The following is a 22,808-nucleotide window of genomic DNA, read 5'->3' on the forward strand; positions in this document are numbered from 1 at the left end:
TTGCCAATAGAAACAAGAATTAGAATCAAAACCTAAGGAAGAACAATTCCATAAACCAATCTTGTTTGTCACATCTGTCACACCTTACAAAATCATATCATAGATCTAACGTCTCAGACGCACAGGATGTGCATAGATTTGATCAAGTTGGCCACTCGGTGGTAAACTCTTGATCTGAATGCCGTGATTCTGATCCCCATAGAAGGGTCTTGGGAGTTTCTGGCTGCAACCTCTCCTCTCCTCCAATGCAAAAGGCCTGGGAGACAGAGAAGACATTATGCTTGGAATGATTAAGTGGTAGTCTGGGTACCAGTCTTTTTAGCTGACATTCCACTACTTGACCTCCTTGGCATATGTCACTGAAAAGGCAACAAGGAGTGGAATGTTAGCTAAAATGACCTGAACCCACTTAATTAGTCTGGGTACCAATCACAACCTTCAGAAGGCAGACTGGTGTGAACCACTAGATGGTGCCATAACTTTCTGGCAGCGCCATGGTCGGCACCAACACTCGTCCTTCTGAAAGAGAACGAAAAAGATAAAGTTGCATTTCAAATTTGGACTTGAAAAGTATTTGGTTGTTTTGACATAGAATAGCCTGTGTCTCCTCACCAGTAGATTTCTTCCTGTAGTAGATCAGTCCAGCTGCTATAAAGACCACCCCCAGCAGCAGCCCACAGGCCCCGATCACCATCTTATTCTTCTCAGGACCAGGCATGGAGGGGTCTGTAATTACACAAACAATTAAGACATACATCTTATAATAAATAGACTTATAAACCCTCCCTCCCAAGCACTCGTATCTCATTCAGACACTCCAAGTCCACACACACACACACTTACCCCAGTCATACACACACACACACACACACTTACCCCAGTCATACAGTTTGGGCTCAGTGAGGCTGAAGTGCTCCACCATACAGGTGATTCTCTCTCCAGGTGTGGGCGTGTACTCCAGGTGCGAGTGGATCTGGTAGGTCCAATCCCCATTGACCAGCTCCTCTGTGGAAGTCACATTTGAGGTCACTTCCTGTCCGTCCCTCAGCCACGTCACTCTGATGGGTTTGGGGTAGAAGTCGTAGGCGCTGCACACGAGCATGGCCAGGTGTCTGGTACTGAACGGCTCCACTGACCTCAGCCTGATGTAGGGCTCAACTGGAGAGGGAAGAACATACTGGGTTCTTCAGGGCTCGCCTCATGCTCTTTTCATGACGTTCATCTGTCTCATCTAGTATGTACTCCTCCTTATCACTACCATTGAGTATGTACTCATACACTCACCTGCCTTATCTAGTAAGTACTCATACACCACAGGAACGTTGCTGCTGCAGTATTTCTTCATTTCTTCTCTCCTCGCGGCCAGAAAAGCAGGGCCTTTGCAGGCCGTTTCAGTGAAGTTCTTCATCCATTGTGTGTAGACTGTACATTTCTCTGTTGTGCTGTTGTATTGTCCCAGTAACTTCTTGTTGCCGTAGACCTGCAGCAGAAACTCAATATCACGGGGATCCTCAGAGCTGAACCGACACCTCATCTCAAAGTGTCCAAAATAGCCATCTGTCAAATAAACAGTCACAAACAAGATGATATCTGAAGGTCTCGTTTCTCTTCTTTCATAATATCATCTGATCAACAAACCAGAGAAAACAAATAAATTCTGTGGATTTCACTCTTTACGTATCTTTGTCTATAGAAATATAAGATGGAATAATTCTTTATCAAAATACACACATGTTTAGTGCACAATTACAAGAATGCAGAGGATGACACACTTTGGCCACTATATACTTAAAACAAGGGTGAAATTGTGGTGTAGATATTGGGGTCCTGGGGGTCCTCCCCTGCAATGTTTATGAACATTTTAAAATGCATTTCCTGCGATTCTACACAGCTTGACATGACGTATTATGCCTCTCTTGAGGGTTATTTTGAGGGATATATGGAGGGGTATTTTGAAAACACAGTATAAGTGGGAAGTTGAAGGCCCCTCCCCCCAAAATTAAAAAAATTTATATCATTTTTAGGGATAACAAATTTGGGGGGAAAACAGCTAAGAGAAAAATGTGCAGGTTTATACTGCTATTCTACACATTTTGTCATGAATCAGAGACAATTTTGGAGTTTGACAGGTAATTTCTTGCAATTCTACACATTTTGGGCAGAGAAAAAAAATGCTCATCTCATGCTATTCTTCAGATTTTTTCCCTTCAGTTTTAAAGCAGGTTTCCTGCTACTCTACACATTTTGACATAAGGCTGAGAGAAAATGTTGCTATTTTATAGTAACTGTCCAGTGAAAATCTCACTTTTAAAAGTGAATATTCTGTTAACTCATACTGTTAACTCGTATTTGTGGCCAAAGCATAAATTGGAGGGGGAAAAAACACAAAAAAAACTCAAACAGACGGTTTAAAAATGCTTGCTATTTTCTCATAGACGATGATGTCATCCTCCTGAGGAGGAAAAAAACTGTATGGAAAACGATTTCACACTTATTGTAATTAATTATATATCATATTTCATAGAAATCTGGAAACACTGGACAGTTACTTTAAAAGTAAAATTTGGGCAAAACCCCCAGCAAAAACAGCTTTAAACTGTATAACTGATCAACCCACCATCATACCAGGTCATGTAATGTTTAAAAAACCCAAAAATGGATGAATAAGATATTTGGCTACAGAAATGCCATTTCTTACCAATCTCTACAGCTTCTGTCCAAAAACAAATCCTGTGAAATTATATCAATACATACTGGAGTTATTCCTAAAGAAAGAATGTACTTTTCACTCCATACATTTTCCCTGACACCCAAAATTATTAGTTACATTTTGAATGCTTAGCAGGACAGGAAAATGGTCCAATTCACACACTTGTCAAGAGAACACGTGGCCTCTGATCTGGCAGACTCACTAAACACAAATGCGTAATTTGTAAATGATGTCCGAGTGTTGGAGTGCGCACCTGGATATCTGTACATGTTATGGTGCCGTCTGCTTTGCATAATATAAGGAATTTGAAATGATTTATACTTTTACTTTTGATATAAGCATATTTTAGAAATTACATTTACCTTGATACTTAAGTATATTCAGAACCAAATACTTTTACTGAAGTAGTATTTTACTAGGTGACTTTCACTTTTACTTGAGTAACTTTTTATTAAAAAGGTATCTATATTTTTACTCATGTATCACAATTGGGTACTTTTTCCACCACTGGACTTCAATCACTTCAGTCTCTCTGTACAGAGACCATAAACAACAGGATTCATGTTGACTATCTCACCACTACAAGTGTCTATAATGGCAGTCATTTTGCAAAGCTCAAGACGATAACTGAGACTTTGGACTGACTTTGTGTATCTTGATCAATTCAAAGTCATTCTGTGGTTCCTGTCAAACCTGCACATCTATAGGACAGGATCAATTCAAAGTCATTCTGTGGTTCCTGTCAAACCTGCACATCTATAGGACAGGATCAATTCAAAGTTATTCTGTGGCTCCTGTCAAACCTGCACATCTATAGGACAGGATCAATTCAAAGTCATTCCATGGTTCCTGTCAAACCTGCACATCTATAGGACAGGATCAATTCAAAGTCATTCTGTGGTTCCTGTCAAACCTGCACATCTATAGGACAGGATCAATTCAAAGTCATTCTGTGGTTCCTGTCAAACCTGCACATCTATATGACAGGATCAATTCAAAGTTATTCTGTGGTTCCTGTCAAACCTGCACATCTATAGGACAGGATCAATTCAAAGTCATTCTGTGGTTCCTGTCAAACCTGCACATCTATAGGACAGGATCAATTCAAAGTCATTCTGTGGTTCCTGTCAAACCTGCACATCTATAGGACAGGATCAATTCAAAGTCATTCTGTGGTTCCTGTCAAACCTGCACATCTATAGGACAGGATCAATTCAAAGTTATTCTGTGGTTCCTGTCAAACCTGCACATCTATAGGACAGGATCAATTCAAAGTCATTCTGTGGTTCCTGTCAAACCTGCACATCTATAGGACAGGATCAATTCAAAGTTATTCTGTGGTTCCTGTCAAACCTGCACATCTATAGGACAGGATCAATTCAAAGTCATTCTGTGGTTCCTGTCAAACCTGCACATCTATAGGACAGGATCAATTCAAAGTCATTCTGTGGTTCCTGTCAAACCTGCACATCTATAGGACAGGATCAATTCAAAGTCATTCTGTGGTTCCTGTCAAACCTGCACATCTATAGGACAGGATCAATTCAAAGTCATTCTGTGGTTCCTGTCAAACCTGCACATCTATAGGACAGGATCAATTCAAAGTTATTCTGTGGTTCCTGTCAAACCTGCACATCTATAGGACAGGATCAATTCAAAGTCATTCTGTGGTTCCTGTCAAACCTGCACATCTATAGGACAGGATCAATTCAAAGTCATTCTGTGGTTCCTGTCAAACCTGCACATCTATAGGACAGGATCAATTCAAAGTCATTCTGTGGTTCCTGTCAAACCTGCACATCTATAGGACAGGAGCAGATTTTTACTCACCTACTCCAAACAGAGAGGAGAAGAGAAGCAATAGGTGGATGGACGAGAGAGTCAGTACATACATGTTTACTTCTCAGAGCGAGAACAGAGTTCGATACCTCCTTCTGTGTCTCTATGTGGTTAATGTTGGCCTGTGTCTATAACAGAACAGAATGAGGAATCAGGTTGGATGGACCAATGTCAGTCCAGTAGCGAAACAGCTCTAAAGTTTTTCAGGAAGTCATTTGTTATAATATTGCTATGCTCTCTCTCTTGCTAAGCATATCACAAAGCACTGCAATTCATGACTGATGTGCAATTACATTACCAGCTAAAATATTGCAATCAAATTACAGATTCTTTTGAAAAACTAGATTACTTCTTGAATTACTTTTAAATTCAGAAAGGATGTTTGTGAAAAAATACATTGACACTTTGTTTTCTCAATTTCATTCAATTCAGCGTTGAAAAATTGCGCAAGTTTAAGTTTGTCCTCCTGAGCGAGTATGACCACAAGTCAGAGACCACTATGACACACCAAATGTGTTGGATGGATCCTTTGTCTTTTTCTAATGCCTCTTTAAAAGGGAAAGTATTGCAAAAGTAACTGAACGTAATCTGTTAGTTTGGGTAATTCAAAAGTTACGCTACGGATTACAATTTGACACTTAACTAGTAACCGATTACATTTAGAAAGTAACCTACCCAACCCTGTTTATGATTATTGATTTGACACCAGGCAAAGTCCCATACCAATTATTGCATACAATAAAACTCTTATTCCGGTCACTGTGTGTAAATATTAACCAACCTACTACTTTACAGTCTTGTTTGGGTTTCTATGGTATTGGTCCCACAATAGCTCAGACATGCTCTCCCATTCTCACTCACAGTTTCAGTACATTGTATAAATACTTCATACTTCCTCCTGTTTACCACACAACTGATAGTTAGTATTAAATGGTGAAATGACATTCAAGTTTGTGATCTACAATTGATGACGGAGGGGGGAATTACCCACTTGCAGTGTACAATGTAAGACGGGAACAATTAATGAATGCGATCCATTCATGTGTCTATTATTGTTAAACGTCTCAGGTTGGGTGCATATTTATGATACCTTTGATTGTTCCGAAAAAAAATATGTAATATTTTATTGACAGGAAAAAAATTGAACTGTTACAGAGTAGTTAATAATATTATTTGCACTGGCGTACTACACACCCCCCACCTCTGGGGGCCTCAACCCCCCCCCCCCTCCAAAAGAAAAGGTGGGGACCCCCTGGAGGTCAGCCCCCCCCCCCTCCCCAGATAACATATGAACACGTCATAAGCCATGGCAAAAATGTTTAAAATGACAGGAAATTAGCTGCTAAACTTCAACATTTTCTCTCAAAATGTGTAGAATAGCAGGAAATGTGCTTAAAAATGCACATTTCTCTCTGTCCCATGGCAATATGTGTAGAATTGCAGGAAATTAGCTTTAAAACAGCAACATTTTCTCTCAGCCTCATGGCAAGATGTGTAAAATAGCATGAGATTAGTTATAAAACTGCATATTTTTCTTTGCCCCATGGCAAAATGTGTAAAATTGTACGAAGTTAACGGTTTCCCCCCTCAACAAAAAATATGAAACTGCGGTATGCCACTAATTCTGTCCCATTGTTTACCTACAACTGCAAAAGAGGATTTTTAAAATTTCATATATGTCACAATTCAGTTGAACTGTTGTCCTTTGACGTACAGGAATGTTCCGGTAGCCACTCCCAACAGTCCCAGAGTCAGGCCCACTCCACAGAATACAGCAGGACCAGCACTGGACCCACTCACCTCACGTACCTTATACTCTGGGGGACAAGAGGAGAGCGGTGCCATCAAATCATTGAAGAAATACATCTTTCAACTATTATATATTACAGTGGCAATAGTTCATGAGGAAACATTACCCTGAGTTTCAGATTTTCTTATATCTGAGCGGCTTCTAAAGACCCAAGATAATTTAATAAATACCCTATTTAGAGAAACAGTTTCTCACCCCAGAACCTGGTTTTGGGGTCCTCCAAGGCTGTGTGCTCCACAGTGCAGGCATAGACATCCCCCTCCTGTGGAGTGAAACTCAGGCTGGAGAGCTGGTGGAACGTTCCATCTTCATTAGGATAGTACCGACTGAGAGACGCTCCCTCAGTCACCTCCAGGCCATTCTTGGTCCAGTTGACTTTGACAGGCGGGGGGTAGAAATGATTGGCAAAGCAGATAAGGGTGTTCTCCACCCCCAGCTCCTCCTCATCCCTGGGGTAGATGGTGCTCTCAGGGGCATCTGGGGGGGGGGGGGGTACAACCACTAGCTTTAAAAAAATCAATCTCTCACTGTAATACATAGGCATTTTTGTCACTTACTATTTCACCAAAAATTTCACTTCATCTTCGTTTTAATCAAAAAGTTGATTTGCTCTACCTTTTACCTCAGGTGGACCCTTTTCTTCTAATATCCAAAGAGCCAAGGCATCCCAACACAATCGTCTGCCTTTAACGGCATTCTTGTAGAAGTTACGGACAGTAGAGCTTGGGAATGGCCCCAGGAACTCAGGCAATGTCCAAACTTCCTGTCCACTCTGGAAGTCAGCATATACCACTTCCTCCCCATCCACCTGAAGCTCTGCCTCCGCCTCCACCTTTGTCTTCTCAAGACAGCCCAGCACATAGACGGTCTCATGAGGAACTGGAAACCCAAACAGATAACATACTCGTTCAGTTGAGTGATAAATACACCAAATCATTAACATCAGCTTCAATCTTTACAAAGTGATTGAACCAAATACTGGTTCAAAGTCTATTTTAAACCGTTACCACACTTCATATACCCAGTACCTTGAATAAATTAATATGACCCTAGCTCTAATTCAATTGGCTTTAAAATCAATAATAGACTTACTTTCTGCCGAAGTGCAGACGACCGCAGTGAGAACGACAATAGCCACACAGAGGTTCATCTCTCAGTTCGTGAGCGTGCGGGAGAACTCTGCCGAGAACAAGGCACTGACAACTCCAGTGCTGGTCCTTCCTCTCGTTTACAGATACTGCTGAACATGCATTACCTAGACTTGAACCAATCAGAACATTTATTTCACTCTTACTGTATCCAGGAGGAAACAGTTTACAGACCAGAGGCCTAATTTATAAAACTGGGCGGAGGATTCACGTTAAAAGGTAACACAGAAAGTGCTTACACACAAAAATATTCTGATTTAAAACAGTACGTAGGCACGTCCCACGCCGGTTTCCCGTTATAAATCACAATCAACTCGAAATTTGGCTATAAATCACAATCAACTCGAAATTTGGCGCACGTGAGCGAGCGTCTTGACTGCATGACAACAAATTTCGACAGAAAGGCAATAAAAAGAAGCATTTCACCCAGTGTGAAATGGAAGTTCTTGTAGGGGAGGATGAAGCAAGAAAATATATGGTTTAGTGGACACACTGTGGGCATTACATGTGGCGGACGCTGTCAATGCTGCTGGCTCAGAAATGAAAAAGTGGTCCGACAAAAGTGGAGGCCAAAAGGTGCATAGCCTTACACAAAGTGTTTGTGCCACGGGCGACGGAAAGAGGACACCGGAGCTCAACCCCCTTGATGAGCGACTTGCCGGTATTATAGGAGAATCCCTCCTGAGTAGTGACGGAGGGGGACACGGACATGCAAGACGCACCGGATGATCCAGGTATGTAAATAGTATTCACACGTTTAAAAATAATAAACCAGATGCATTCAAGTTGTTTAAACATTTACTCATTCTATTGTTTTTAGTCGCTGCGTGTTCCAGCGGGGTCGGTGGCGCTGCGGAGCGGGAGCTGAGTGTTCCAGCGGGGTCGGTGGCGCTGCGGAGCGGGAGCTGAGTGTTCCAGCGGGATCGGTGGTGCTGCTGAGTGTTCCAGTGGGATCGGTGACGCTGCGGAGCAGGAGCTGAGTGTTCCAGCGGGGTCGGTGACGCTGCGGAGCAGGAGCTGAGTGTTCCAGCGGGGTCGGTGACGCTGCGGAGCAGGAGCTGAGTGTTCCAGCGGGGTCGGTGGCGCTGCGGAGCAGGAGCTGAGTGTTCCAGCGGGGTCGGTGGCGCTGCGGAGCAGGAGCTGAGTGTTCCAGCGGGGTCGGTGGCGCTGCGGAGCAGGAGCTGAGTGTTCCAGCGGGGTCGGTGACGCTGCGGAGCAGGAGCTGAGTGTTCCAGCGGGGTCGGTGGCGCTGCGGAGCGGGAGCTGAGTGTTCCAGTGGGGTCGGTGGCGCTGCGGAGCGGGAGCTGAGTGTTCCAGTGGGGTCGGTGACGCTGCGGAGCGGGAGCTGAGTGTTCCAGCGGGGTCGGTGGCGCTGCGGAGCGGGAGCTGAGTGTTCCAGTGGGGTCGGTGACGCTGCGGAGCAGGAGCTGAGTGTTCCAGCGGGGTCGGTGGCGCTGCGGAGCGGGAGCTGAGTGTTCCAGTGGGGTCGGTGGCGCTGCGGAACAGGAGCTGAGTGCGCCCAGCCCCGGCGTCTCCACTGCACCTTGTGCGTCCCAACCCTCCAGCGGCCGTGTCCTCAAAGATGCAGTCCTGCAAACGCAAAGAGACACCAACGCTATTAACGAGGTTGCCAAGGAGTTGAAGTGCAGGCACGGCTTGGTTTCTGCAGGTGCTTCTCTATAAAGCTGGGCCCACTACAGCACAGAGATCCAAGAGAACAGCGCTTGGTAATCGGAACCAGCTCATAAGCTACTCCTTATCATTGGCCAGTAGATCTTGCTGGTCACTGAAAAGTCGCTCTCCGAATTCTTCATTACGCATTGTAATTGCATGCGTTTTAATTCCCATCCATTTGATTGTCAAAGCTACCCAATTGCATAACACCTTCAGGTGTGGTAATTACCCTGATTGTAACTGACAATGACAGGGCCATTATCACATGGACAGTTCTGCGCAACGAACATGTGATACCCGTATCTGCCCGACTGAGGCATCGTAAACGGTATCAGTTTAAACATAATTTGGCCTGTTCACCTTATTATTTATTAGAATACATTTCATAACATGCATGTGTAACAGTATAACTTTACGGCGTCCCCTCGCCCCGGGCGCGAACCAGGGACCCTCTGCACACATCAACAACGGTCGCCCACGAAGCATCGTTACCCATCGCTCCACAAAGGCCGCGGCCCTTGCAGAGCAAGGGGAACCACTACTTCTAGGTTTCAGAGCAAGTGACGTAACTGATTGATACGCTATTAGCGCATACCCGCTAACTAGCTAGCCATTTCACATCCGTTACACATGTATTGGTTCTTTGCAAAAAGATATCTCCGTTTGTATTTATCCTAAATCATGTTTTTTTTGTGTGTGTGAACTCCAGGGAACTCATCATATCATGAGGTAATATTTCGATTTATTTTAGACAATGGTATTAATTTCAAAGCGTTTCTTGAGTTTCATCCTTCTGCCATCGGAGTCGCAGTTTCTCATTTCTCTAGTTTGTGTGTGTGCATGTGGGCCAAAGTGTCCATGGAGGACCGCACATTCTCCCGTCAAGTTTTTTATAAATCAAAGTTTGCTTAGAAAGTGACGTACGCCACCTTTTGTGCCTAGCAACGTTTATAAATGAGGCCCCTGGAGAGGACTCCTCTGGTGAAATAAGCACTATATTTAAGCAATAAGGCACAAGGGGGTGTGGCATATGGCCAATATACCACGGCTAACAGCTGTTCTTATGCGCGACGCAAAGCAGAGTGCCTGTATACAGCCCTTAGCCGTGGTATATTGGCCATATACCACAACCACCAAGGTGCCTTATTGCTATTATAAACTGGTTACCAACATAACTCGAGCAGTAAAAATACATGTTTTATCATACCAGTGGTATATGGTCTGATATACCACAGCTGTCAGCCAATCAGCATTCAGGACTTGAACCACAGTTTATAATCCTGTTTTAAACACTTTATACCACCAGGAGGCACTGTCACATCACCTACTGTATTTCTCTATTTAGAAGGCAGGATAAATCCAGTCTTCTGCTATTGGCTTTTTGATACACCCTTTGAAATCTTGTTTTTTGCTGGCCCAGTCAAGAATTTCATCCTCAAAGCTGTCTGTGAATGATCCAACACAGTTCAAACTAGAATGAACGATAACAGATCTACACAGAATCACAAGCAGAGATCCAGTACAAGCATAATCTTGTGTCTCTCTGGGTAGCTCGGTGTAATCTTTCTACCCAACTGTCATTGATAAGCCTAAACCTTGTCTTGGGTCTTAGTACATCTCAATGTGGTACTCACTTGATATCATTTACAATGGCGGTTCTGAAGGCTTTGTGGGATCATACCGGCAGCTATCGTTACTTGTGTTTATATAAGGAGTCTGACATATTACTGAGGTGTGGCATCTGCATTGTAGCCAGTAGGGGTGTGGTAATTAAATAGCATAGTCTCTGAGTTGCTATACAAGTAAGGCTCCATAGCTCAGTGGTTAGAGCACTGGTCTTGTAAACCAGGGGTCGCGAGTTCAATTCTCACTGGGGCCTGACATATTTTGGCCCAGCTGATTTGTGACCCTGAGGCCAGTAGCACCTGTTGTCACACAGCAGCAGCCATTGTACTGTTGCTCTCTAGTTAGCCAGCAACTCAAACTAACCCAGCCCCAGAAAACACATTAGGAAGTCTCTTCTCTACCTCATCTCCCTGTCTTGCTCCAAAGACAAAGAAGAACAGCGTCCTAAAGAGAAAGTCATCTTTTAAAGCTGTCAAATCTCCTTACAGCAGGTCGTAGTACATAGTGATTACAGAATGTGCCACAACTAGTTTGTTCAGTAAGGATGATAAGTATTTTGTTTTTTAAATAAATTTAAAACAGGTAACAATATGTTGCAGTGTTATCTTACAGAGGGCAGATAAAACAAGTAGCAACATTATCATCATACAGCAACATGACAAACAGAAATATGATTTCAGACAGATCAAGGAGCAATCATAGGAAGGTCAAGTTTTTCACTCAATTGTTTTTCCTGTAGACAGCCAACTCAGATCTGTGTAGACAGTAGCCAACTCAGATCTGTGTAGACAGTAGCCAGCTCAAAAGGTCTGTGTAGACAGTAGCCAGGTCAAAAGGTCTGTGTAGACATCCCCATCAAGGCGTCAGCCAGATTGTGAGTGATAGTCTCTCGACACTAGAGGCACTTCCCTTGTTGTCGAAAGGGGGCCCAAGGTATCCATTGGTTCCCTCTCTCTGTAACAGACCCTGTTGGTCCCTCTCCCTGAGAGTCTGACACCTCCTAGACATTGTTCCCCATAATGGTCAATGTCCCTCCCAGGCCAGGACAGACACTGGCTGAACTCCGATCTCCCAGCAGGCCTTGCGGTCAGGGTACAATGCAGGTGGCCTTGCGGAGCGCCAGGTAACCGGTGACGGCGTCAGTGGGGAGCAGGCGCAGGAAGGAGAACTCCTCAGATGACGTGAACCTCAGCTTGGTCTGGGGGTCAGTGTAGTTCGCCTGACACATGGACACATAGCATAATGCAGAGTGAGTGTGTAGTTCACCTGACACATGCAAAATGACAACAGCTCATAGAGTGTCCATAAACATGTGTGTGTCAGTTACTCACAGGGAGTCCAGAGATGTCTGAGTATTTCTTGGCTGGCTTCAGGGAGGGAGGGGCATCAATGCTGTAGTCTGAACACAGCAGGCTCAAAGGTCAAACTCAGGCAATCAGAGAAGGCTCAGAAAGAATCAGGTCAGGTGTAATACTACACAGAGACATAGCTTACACAGCCTTCTGTTAAAATCCCCAAAATGGGTATTCATTTTCACTGTAAACATCTTTCAAAGCAGAAACATTGACCCAAAACATCTTTCACACACAAAGTCAGACCCACTCACAATTGGGGTCATTGATCTTCCAGGGTAGAGTCCGTTCCACTGCCAGAATCTGTTTCAGGTTTTTCCAGGTCCGGTTCTTTTTTCCTGCTGCAGCTCCCCCTATCCCTGAATGCTGTAGAGTAAAAAGTGGGGAGAGAGGAGTGAGGCGAAGACAAGTGAGGGAAAGACAGTTATCATTTCACAAGTGTTACCCTCAGTCTGCTCACCACAAATATCAGGTCTTTGAAGGGCAGGGGTTTGGCTGCTGGTTCCGTTGTGGCTGGACCTACAGCGTCAGACACGCCCACTGCCTTCCCCTCAGACACCGCCTCCACTGCAGTCACCTACAGGGTCAGTTTAGCAGAATGCAACGTTTAGATAGCATATTTCTATGTTTATACAACATGCCTCTCTGACATGTAAAATAAGTGATCACGTAGGCTCTATTCATGGCATTTCTATCTGCAACTTTGTTTGGCAACTTGGCCCAGGGGACAGCTCAGCTGTTAAATAACTAGCTAGATCAACCAGTTTGGACAACGTGCAGCCAGCATTACAACCATTATGTAATCTCCTGACTAAGTTTTTTGAGTGATCTTTGGTGTTTAGAAAAACAAAAGAGATTAGAGTTTTTGACTGCAGAACGTAGATCATAGTTTTCACTGGGACTGATCTGCAGATGACAAATACAAGGTTAAAAAGTGGTGAAGTGAGGCTTTAACCGGGCACTCTAGTCATGGACTGTTCTCTCTGCTACCTCAAGTCTAGGTCCAAAAGGCTTTTTAACAGCTTCTACCCCAATCCATAAGACTCCTGAACAGCTAATCAAAGGGCTACCCAGACCCCTCTTTTACACTGTTGCTACTCTGTTTATTACCTATACATAGTCACTTTAACTCTACATGTACACATTACCTCAACTAACCGGTGCCCCCGCACATTGACTCTGTACCGGTATCCCCTGTATATTGTTAGTTGATATTTACTTATTATTTTGATATTTTACTGCTGCTGTTTAATTATTTGTTACTTTTATTTTCTACTTCTTACTTAACTTCTTAAAGCATTCTTGGTTGAGGGCTTGTAAGTAATCCTTTCACTGTAAGGTCTACACCTGTTGTATTCGGCGCATGTGACAAATACAATTTGATTTAACTATATTTTTTTGTAATGGGAGGACGGACCCCTTACCACGACCAACACAATTATTGGTACTGTATCATCGAAATCAGATCAACATGTTAATTGGTCTGTCTATTCCTCTGCTTATGTAGTAGCTTTCTAGCTAGCTAACTAACTAGCTAGCTTCGGGGAAACTACCTGTGCTTGTGTCGGGTTTGCGATGGGCTGAAATTTCTTCTTCTTGCTGTTGTTCCCACTGGCCAGTACAGCAGGAGAGGTGGCGGTGTTAGCAGGTCTCTTCTTACCGCGGAGCCCGGCCAGGCTAGAAGCCAACACCAACGTCTGTGTTTTACCAGCTGGTGAAGTCGTTACCCTGACGGCCCCTTCTACACCCGGACTATGGTTCGGAGAAGCCATTTCTCTGTAAATGATTTACGCAACAACAACAAAAAAGGTTAAAATGTTCATAAACACATGTTCTATTGTCATTGAAAATATTTTTATCGTAATCACTTCCGGGTCAAAACTAATTCTAAGGGCCTTCTTCTTTAAGGTTTTATGGCAGACTACAACCTACTAGTGTTTTTTGCCGCCACCTACTGTTGGGCAGCCTACTATTCTGCATTATTAATTCATTACGCAGTGAAGAATTTCCCTACCAACTAACCCAACACCCATTAAAACCGCACCACCACCACAAAACCCAAAAGGAAACTGACAACTTATATCTGATTCCCAATCAGAGACAACGATAGACAGCTGCCTCCGATTGGGAATCAAACACACCAACATAGAAACAGAAAACCTAGAATGCCCACCCTAATCACACCCTGACCTAACCAAATAGAGAAATAAAAAGGCTCTCTAAGGTCAGGGTGTGACAACGATACTGTCTTTCCAAGCTAGTCGAAAGACTTCCAGTTTGGTGTGGCGCCATTTCCGTTCCAATTTTCTGGAAGCTTGCTTCAGAGCTCGGGTATTTTCTGTATACCAGGGAGCTAGTTTCTTATGACAAATGTTTTTAGTTTTTAGAGGTGCAACTGCATCTAGGGTATTGCGCAAGGTTAAATTGAGTTCCTCAGTTAGGTGGTTAACTGATTTTTGTCCTCTGACGTCCTTGGGTAGGCAGAGGGAGTCTGGAAGGGCATCAAGGAATCTTTGGGTTGTCTGAGAATTTATAGCATGACTTTTGATGCTCCTTGGTTGGGGTCTGAGCAGATTATTTGTTGTGATTGCAAACGTAATAAAATGGTGGGCCGATAGTCCAGGGTTATGAGGAAAAACATTAAGATCCACAACATTTATTCCATGGGACAAAACTAGGTCCAGAGTATGACTGTGGCAGTGAGTAGGTCCGGAGACATGTTGGACAAAACCTACTGAGTCGATGATGGCTCCGAAAGCCTTTTGGAGTGGGTCTGTGGACTTTTCCATGTGAATATTAAAGTCACCAAAAATTAGAATATTATCTGCTATGACTACAAGGTCCGATAGGAATTCAGGGAACTCAGTGAGGAATGCTGTATATGGCCCAGGAGGCCTGTAAACAGTAGCTATAAAAGTGATTGAGTAGGCTGCATAGATTTCATGACTAGAAGCTCAAAAGAAGAAAACGTTTTTTTTTTTTTTTGTAAATTGAAATTTGCTATTGTAAATGTTAGCAACACCTCCGCCTTTGCGGGATGCACGGGGGATATGGTCACTAGTGTAACCAGGAGGTGAGGCCTCATTTAACACAGTAAATTCATCAGGCTTAAGCCATGTTTCAGTCAGGCCAATCACATCAAGATTATGATCAGTGATTAGTTCATTGACTATAACTGCCTTTGAAGTGAGGGATCTAACATTAAGTAGCCCTATTTTGAGATGTGAGGTATCACGATCTCTTTCAATAATGGCAGGAATGGAGGAGGTCTTTATTCTAGTGAGATTGCTAAGGCGAACACCGCCATGTTTAGTTTTGCCCCACCTAGGTCGAGGTACAGACACGGTCTCAATGGGGATAGCTGAGCTGACTACACTGACTGTGCTAGTGGCAGACTTCACTAAGCTGGCAGGCTGGCTAACAGCCTGCTGCCTGGCCTGCACCCTATTTCATTGTGGAGATAGGGGAGTTAGAGCCCTGTCTATGTTCGTAGATAAGATGAGAGCACCCCTCCAGCTAGGATGGAGTCCGTCACTCCTCAACAGGCCAGGCTTGGTCCTGTTTGTGGGTGAGTGCCAGAAAGAGGGCCAATTATCTACAAATTCTATCTTTTGGGAGGGCAGAAAACAGTTTTCAACCAGCGATTGAGTTGTAAGACTCTGCTGTAGAGCTCATCACTCCCCCTAACTGGGAGGGGGCCAGAGACAATTACTCGATGCCGACACATCTTTCTAGCTGATTTACACGCTGAAGCTATGTTGCGCTTGGTGACCTCTGACTGTTTCATCCTAACATCGTTGGTGCCGACGTGGATAACAATATCTCTATACTTGTCACGACTTCAACCGAGGCAGGCTCTCCTTCCCGTTCGGGTGGCGCTCGGCGGTCGTCGTCACCGGCCTACTAGCTGCCACTGACTCTTTTTCCTCCCCCTCCTTATGTGTTTATTTGTATCACCTGTGTTCAGTTAATTGTTAATTAGTGTGGCTTTATTAGTCAGCCAGCCCGTACGCTTCTTTGTGCGGGATTGTTTCATTGTGGCTTTTGGATTTCGGGAGTGGATGTTATTATTGTGGACTGGGTTTGTTTCTCGTGTCGTTGGACCGTTGTGTGTGACACCCAGTACGTCCGTGTTGGACATTGTGTTTGCAAGTTGAGTATTAAAAGACTCAACATATTGAAGCTCTGCTGTTCCTGCGTCTGACTTCGCACCTCCCGACACTCAGAGCGTTACAGAATCCCGCACCGAGAAAATGGAGTCAGCAGGAGCAGCAGCCAACCCTCTCCCATCGATGGAGGAACGGGTTCTCCACCACACCACCGTCCTCCATCGGATCGGATCAGCCATGGACCAGATGATGGAGAGAATGGAGCGATGGGAGAGGAGTGGGCTCCTCTCTCCACCTTCGGCTCCCCTTCCTCAGGACTCTCCATCCCCCGGCTCCAGCGCGCTCCGTCTTACGGAGGGATTATGATGGAGCGGCGGCAGGGTGCCAGGGGTTCTTACTCCAGCTGGAGCTATACCTGGCCACTGTTCGCCCCACTCCCTCGGGAGCGGAGAGGGTGAGTGTCCTCGTCTCCTGCCTAACGGGTCGTGCTCTGGAGTGGGCGAACGCAGTCTGGAATGGCCCGGACTCAGCGAAGGAGCACTACCCGGAGTTTACCCGTCGTTTTCGTGCCGTGTTTGACCACCCCCCAGAGGGCCGAGCGGCGGGTGAGAGACTATTTCATCTCAGGCAGGAGAAGAGGAGCGCACAGGATTTCGCGCTGGAGTTCCGGACCTTGGCCGCGGGATCAGGGTGGAACGACAGGGCACTACCGGTGTAGTCTCCGGGAGGACGTCCGCAGGGAGCTAGCGTGTCGGGACATCGCTCTGTCTTTGGATGAGCTTATCGACATGTCCATCCGACTGGACAATCTGCTGGCTGCCCGCGGGCGTTCGGAGAGGGTCCTGTGCGTTCCACCACCCAGCGCCCCGGCTCCCATCCCGATGGAGTTGGGAGGGGCCGCGCCTAGGGGTATCGGAGGAGGAGGCCTCCCCTGCACCAGCTGTGGTCGGAGAGGACACACGGCCGATCGGTGCTGGGGGGGTCTGTCTGGGAGTCGAGATGTCAGGCGGAACGCTTCTCGATCACCCCAGGTGAGTCAGCACCAAACTCACTCAGAACCCCCTGTCGGTCACATGTTTGTATCAATTTTTTTCCTTGATTTTTTCCCCTCTTCCCAGCATAGGGCACTAGTCGATTCAGGTGCAGCTGGGAACTTTATGGATCGCGGACTCGCCCGAGAGTTGGGCGTTCCGCTTGTGCCGATAGATTCTCCCTTTCCCGTGCACTCCCTAGATAGCCGGCCATTAGGGTCAGGGTTGGTCAGGGAGGCCACAGTTCCCCTGGACATGGTGACGCAGGGGAATCATAGGGAACGTATCAGTCTCTTTATTATTGATTCGCCTGCGTTTCCAGTGGTGCTGGGTATTCCCTGGTTGGCCCGGCACAATCCCAGTATTTCGTGGAGACGGGGTTCTCCAGGGGTGGTCAGAGGAGTGTTCTGGAAGGTGTCTGGGAGTTTCCATTGGTGCCACGTCGGTGGAGAGTCCAGACCAGGGTTCCACGGTGCGCATTCCCCCCGAGTATGCCGATTTGGCAATCGCTTTCTGTAAAAAGAAAGCGACGAAATTACCACCACATCGACCGGGTAGGGATTGTGCGATAGATCTCCAGGTTAACGCTGCGCTTCCCAAGAGTCACGTGTACCCTTTGTCCCAAGAGGAGACGTTGGCTATGGAGACATATGTCGCGGAGTCTCTGGGACAGGGGTACATTCGGCCCTCCATCTCACCCGTCTCCTCGAGTTTCTTTTTTGTGAAGAAGGAGGGAGGTTTGCGTCCGTGTATTGATTATAGAGGTCTAAATGCCATCACAGTGGGGTTTAGTTACCCACTACCTCTCATCGCTTCTGCGGTGGAATCATTTCACGGAGCGCAGTTCTTTACAAAACTGGACCTCAGGAGTGCGTACAGTCTGGTGCGTATTCGGAAAGGAGACGAGTGGAAAACCGCATTTAGTACCACATCGGGCCACTATGAGTACTGCGTCATGCCGTATGGGTTAAAGAATGCTCCAGCTGTTTTCCAATCCTTTGTAGACGACATTCTCAGGGACCTGCACGTGCAGGGGGTAGTTGTGTATATCGATGACATTCTGATCTACTCAACTACTCAAGCCGCGCATGTATCTCTGGTGCGCAAAGTGCTTGGCAGACTGCTGGAGCATGACCTATACGTCAAGGCTGAGAAGTGTGTGTTCTCCAAACAAGCCGTCTCCTTCCTGGGTTATCTCATTTCCACCTCGGGGGTGGTGGTGGAGAGTGACCGCATAAAGGCCGTGCGTAATTGGCCGACTCCAACCACGGTGAAAGAGGTGCAGCGGTTTTTGGGTTTTGCCAACTACTACCGGAGATTTATCCGGGGTTTTGGTCAGGTAGCGGCTCCCATTACCTCACTGCTAACGGGGGGCCCGGTGCGGTTGCGGTGGTCAGCGGCGGCGGACGGAGCTTTCAACAGGTTGAAGGCTCTGTTCACGGATGCTCCCGTGTTGGCGCATCCGGATCCCTCTTTAGCATTCATAGTGGAGGTGGACGCGTCCGAGGCTGGGGTGGGTGCCGTGCTATCACAGCGCTCGGGTACGCCACCAAAACTCCGCCCCTGCGCTTTCTTCTCTAGTAAGCTCAGTGCAGCGGAGCGTAACTATGATGTGGGGGATCGGGAGTTGTTAGCGGTGGTCAGGGCTCTGAAGGTGTGGAGACACTGGCTTGAGGGGGCTAAGCACCCTTTTCTCATCTGGACCGACCACCAGAATCTGGAGTATATTCGGGCAGCTCGGAGACTGAACCCGCGTCAGGCAAGGTGGGCCATGTTTTTCACCCGGTTTAGGTTCACGTTGTCCTACAGACCCGGTTCCCAAAACGTAAAGGCTGACGCACTGTCTCGCCTTTACGACACGGAGGATAGGACCACCGAGCCCACTCCCATCATCCCCGCCTCGAGGCTGATAGCGCCAGTGGTATGGGAGGTGGACTCGGACATCGAGCGGGCGTTACGGGCGGAACCCGCGCCTCCTCAGTGCCCGGCGGGCCGTAAGTACGTACCGCTTGGTGTTCGGGACCGACTGATTCGGTGGGCTCATGTCCTACCCTCCTCGGGTCACCCTGGGGTGACGAGGACAGTGGGGAGCCTTCGGGGAAGGTATTGGTGGCCTACCTTAGCTCGGGACGTTAGGGTTTATGTCTCCTCCGGTTCGGTATGCGCTCAGAGTAAGGCTCCTAGGCACCTTCCTAGAGGGAAGTTGCAACCCCTCCCCGTTCCACAACGGCCATGGTCTCATCTGTCCGTGGACTTCCTGACCGATCTTCCCCCTTCTCAGGGAAACACTACGGTTCTGGTAATTGTGGATCGGTTTTCTAAATCCTGCCGTCTCCTCCCGTTGCCCGGTATCCCTACTGCCCTACAGACTGCGGAGGCCTTATTCACTCACGTCTTCCGGCACTACGGGGTGCCGGAGGACATCGTTTCTGATCGGGGCCCCCAGTTCACGTCCCGAGTATGGAGGGCGTTCATGGAGCGTCTGGGGGTCACGGTCAGCTTGACTTCCGGTTTTCACCCCGAGAGTAATGGGCAGGTGGAGAGAGTGAACCAGGAGGTGGGTAGGTTTCTGCGGTCCTATTGCCAGGACCGGCCAGGGGAGTGGGCGAGATACATTCCCTGGGCCGAGATGGCCCAGAACTCACTACGCCACTCCTCTACTAATGTGTCCCCCTTTCAGTGTGTGTTGGGGTACCAGCCGGTCCTGGCACCATGGCATCCGAGCCAGACCGAGGCTCCTGCGGTGGAGGAGTGGGTACAGCGCTCCAAAAAGACCTGGAGGGCCATCCAGGAGTCCCTTCAACAAGCTACTAGGAGGCAGAAGAGGAGCGCTGACCGCCACCGCAGTGAGGCTCCCGTGTTTGTACCGGGGGAAAGGGTCTGGCTCTCGACCCGAAACCTACCCCTCCGCTTGCCCTGCCGGAAGCTGAGGCCGCAGTGTGTAGGGCCCTTCAAAGTCCTGAGGAGAATAAACGAGGTGTGTTATCGATTAAAACTCCCTTCCTATTATCGTATTAACCCCTCGTTTCATGTGTCTCTCCTCAGGCCGGTGGTAGCTGGTCCCCTGCAGGACGGTGAGGTGCCGGAGGTCCCTCCCCCCCCTCTGGACATCGAGGGGTCCCCGGCGTACACGATACGGGCCATTCTGGACTCGAGACGCCGGGTGAGGGGCCTGCAGTACCTCGTGGACTGGGAGGGGTACGGTCCGGAGGAGAGGTGCTGGGTACCGGTGGAGGACATTTTGGATCCATCTATGTTAAGGGATTTCCATCGCCTCCATCCGGATCGCCCCGCGCCTCGTCCTCCGGGTCGACCTCGAGGCCGGTGTCGGCGCGCTGCGGGAGCCGCGCGTCAGAGGGGGGGTACTGTCACGACTTCAACCGAGGCAGGCTCTCCTTCCCGTTCGGGTGGCGCTCGGCGGTCGTCGTCACCGGCCTACTAGCTGCCACTGACTCTTTTTCCTCCCCCTCCTTATGTGTTTATTTGTATCACCTGTGTTCAGTTAATTGTTAATTAGTGTGGCTTTATTAGTCAGCCAGCCCGTACGCTTCTTTGTGCGGGATTGTTTCATTGTGGCTTTTGGATTTCGGGAGTGGATGTTATTATTGTGGACTGGGTTTGTTTCTCGTGTCGTTGGACCGTTGTGTGTGACACCCAGTACGTCCGTGTTGGACATTGTGTTTGCAAGTTGAGTATTAAAAGACTCAACATATTGAAGCTCTGCTGTTCCTGCGTCTGACTTCGCACCTCCCGACACTCAGAGCGTTACAATACTCTCTACACTCGCCAGTTTTAGCCAGCACCATCTTCAGATTAGCCTTAACGTCGGTAGCCCTGCCCCCTGGTAAACAGTGTATGATCGCTGGATGATATGTATTGTATAACGGCACAATCATTTCTTAAATGTAGGTTTTTATTTTATATAGGCCTACGCATAATTCTCTAATATTCAAATGGGTGTTTTGAATGAATCATCACCTTAGAAAGCACTGTCCATTCCGTTGTGTTAGTCTTTGAAACAACATCCACAATGACCATGTTTTCCACTCAGTTTCAACCTGTTGTTGAACTTCTTTCTTCAAATTGAGTTTTAAAAGCACATAGTGTTTTGGTGTGATTTTCCATTGCATTTGCATTGATGTCAGAGTGGTTGGAGGGACAGTAGAGCCCTGAGTACCAGGCCATTAGCGACCTGATGATCGTTAGCGAGTTGGGTACTACTAACACATGTCCAGAGTGCATAAGAGGAGATTACACACACACACACACACACACACACACACACACACACACACACACACACACACACACACACACACACACACACACACACTAAAAAGCAAATGGTCCTATTAGTAACTCAGGGAGACTAAGGCCTGTCCCCATTCTACCCTGGTATAGAGTTTCTATCCACCTCTGTGACATGATATATGTCTTAGTGTTCGTGACCATCTGAAAACATTCAGTGAGGTTATTATCTAATCTTCTTTGCCACTGCCTTCAGGCAGCAGAGGAGTTCCTCAGGCAATACTAATGTCAATAATCCCCTTTCTACTGTACCTAACAGGTACCTGGGGTTAATGTGCCAAATACGGTAAAGAACATTTACATTTACATTTACATTTAAGTCATTTAGCAGACGCTCTTATCCAGAGCGACTTACAAATTGGTGCATTCACCTTATGATATCCAGTGGAACAACCACTTTACAATAGTGCATCTAAATCTTTTAAGGGGGGGGGGGGGTTAGAAGGATTACTTTATCCTATCCTAGGTATTCCTTAAAGAGGTGGGGTTTCAGGTGTCTCCGGAAGGTGGTGATTGACTCCGCTGACCTGGCGTCGTGAGGGAGTTTGTTCCACCATTGGGGTGCCAGAGCAGCGAACAGTTTTGACTGGGCTGAGCGGGAACTGTACTTCCTCAGAGGTAGGGAGGCGAGCAGGCCAGAGGTGGATGAACGCAGTGCCCTTGTTTGGGTGTAGGGCCTGATCAGAGCCTGAAGGTACGGAGGTGCCGTTCCCCTCACAGCTCCGTAGGCAAGCACCATGGTCTTGTAGCGGATGCGAGCTTCAACTGGAAGCCAGTGGAGAGAGCGGAGGAGCGGGGTGACGTGAGAGAACTTGGGAAGGTTGAACACCAGACGGGCTGCGGCGTTCTGGATGAGTTGTAGGGGTTTAATGGCACAGGCAGGGAGCCCAGCCAACAGCGAGTTGCAGTAATCCAGACGGGAGATGACAAGTGCCTGGATTAGGACCTGCGCCGCTTCCTGTGTGAGGCAGGGTCGTACTCTGCGAATGTTGTAGAGCATGAACCTACAGGAACGGGCCACCGCCTTGATGTTAGTTGAGAACGACAGGGTGTTGTCCAGGATCACGCCAAGGTTCTTAGCGCTCTGGGAGGAGGACACAATGGAGTTGTCAACCGTGATGGCGAGATCATGGAACGGGCAGTCCTTCCCCGGGAGGAAGAGCAGCTCCGTCTTGCCGAGGTTCAGCTTGAGGTGGTGATC

At 47.1% G+C, this 22,808-nt stretch overlaps 2 protein-coding genes and 1 non-coding gene across 4 annotated transcripts; 1 reads left to right on the top strand and 2 right to left on the bottom strand.

The window, feature by feature from the left end:
* Positions 1-408: 408 nt before the first annotated feature.
* Positions 409-8,154, bottom strand: LOC120031473 (H-2 class II histocompatibility antigen, A-Q alpha chain-like). 2 transcript variants are annotated; one of them, XM_038977250.1, is made up of 5 exons: positions 6,264-6,355; positions 1,285-1,557; positions 877-1,158; positions 613-726; positions 409-519 (listed from the first exon to the last, which is right to left on the bottom strand). In XM_038977250.1, the coding sequence occupies exons 2-5, from the start codon at positions 1,532-1,534 to the stop codon at positions 464-466; spliced, it is 702 nt and encodes a 233-aa protein (XP_038833178.1). In that variant the 5' UTR covers positions 1,535-1,557; positions 6,264-6,355; the 3' UTR covers positions 409-463. The 2 variants fall into 2 exon arrangements, with proteins under 2 accessions (XP_038833178.1, XP_038833177.1); XM_038977249.1 differs by lacking the exons at positions 409-519; positions 613-726; positions 877-1,158; positions 1,285-1,557 and adding exons at positions 6,555-6,836; positions 6,975-7,238; positions 7,452-8,154 and having other exon boundaries at positions 5,849-6,366.
* Positions 8,155-10,393: 2,239 nt separating this feature from the next.
* Positions 10,394-14,027, bottom strand: LOC120031475 (INO80 complex subunit C-like). Its single transcript, XM_038977253.1, has 5 exons — positions 13,713-14,027; positions 12,620-12,736; positions 12,414-12,525; positions 12,139-12,206; positions 10,394-12,026 (listed from the first exon to the last, which is right to left on the bottom strand). The coding sequence occupies exons 1-5, from the start codon at positions 13,929-13,931 to the stop codon at positions 11,895-11,897; spliced, it is 648 nt and encodes a 215-aa protein (XP_038833181.1). The 5' UTR covers positions 13,932-14,027; the 3' UTR covers positions 10,394-11,894.
* On the top strand, positions 10,988-11,060 carry trnat-ugu. Its single transcript has one exon. It is a non-coding gene; the product is annotated as a tRNA-Thr (tRNA).
* Positions 14,028-22,808: the final 8,781 nt, after the last annotated feature.

The sequence above is a fragment of the Salvelinus namaycush genome, chromosome 37, assembly GCF_016432855.1.
Source record: "Salvelinus namaycush isolate Seneca chromosome 37, SaNama_1.0, whole genome shotgun sequence".
Lineage (NCBI taxonomy): Eukaryota > Metazoa > Chordata > Actinopteri > Salmoniformes > Salmonidae > Salvelinus > Salvelinus namaycush.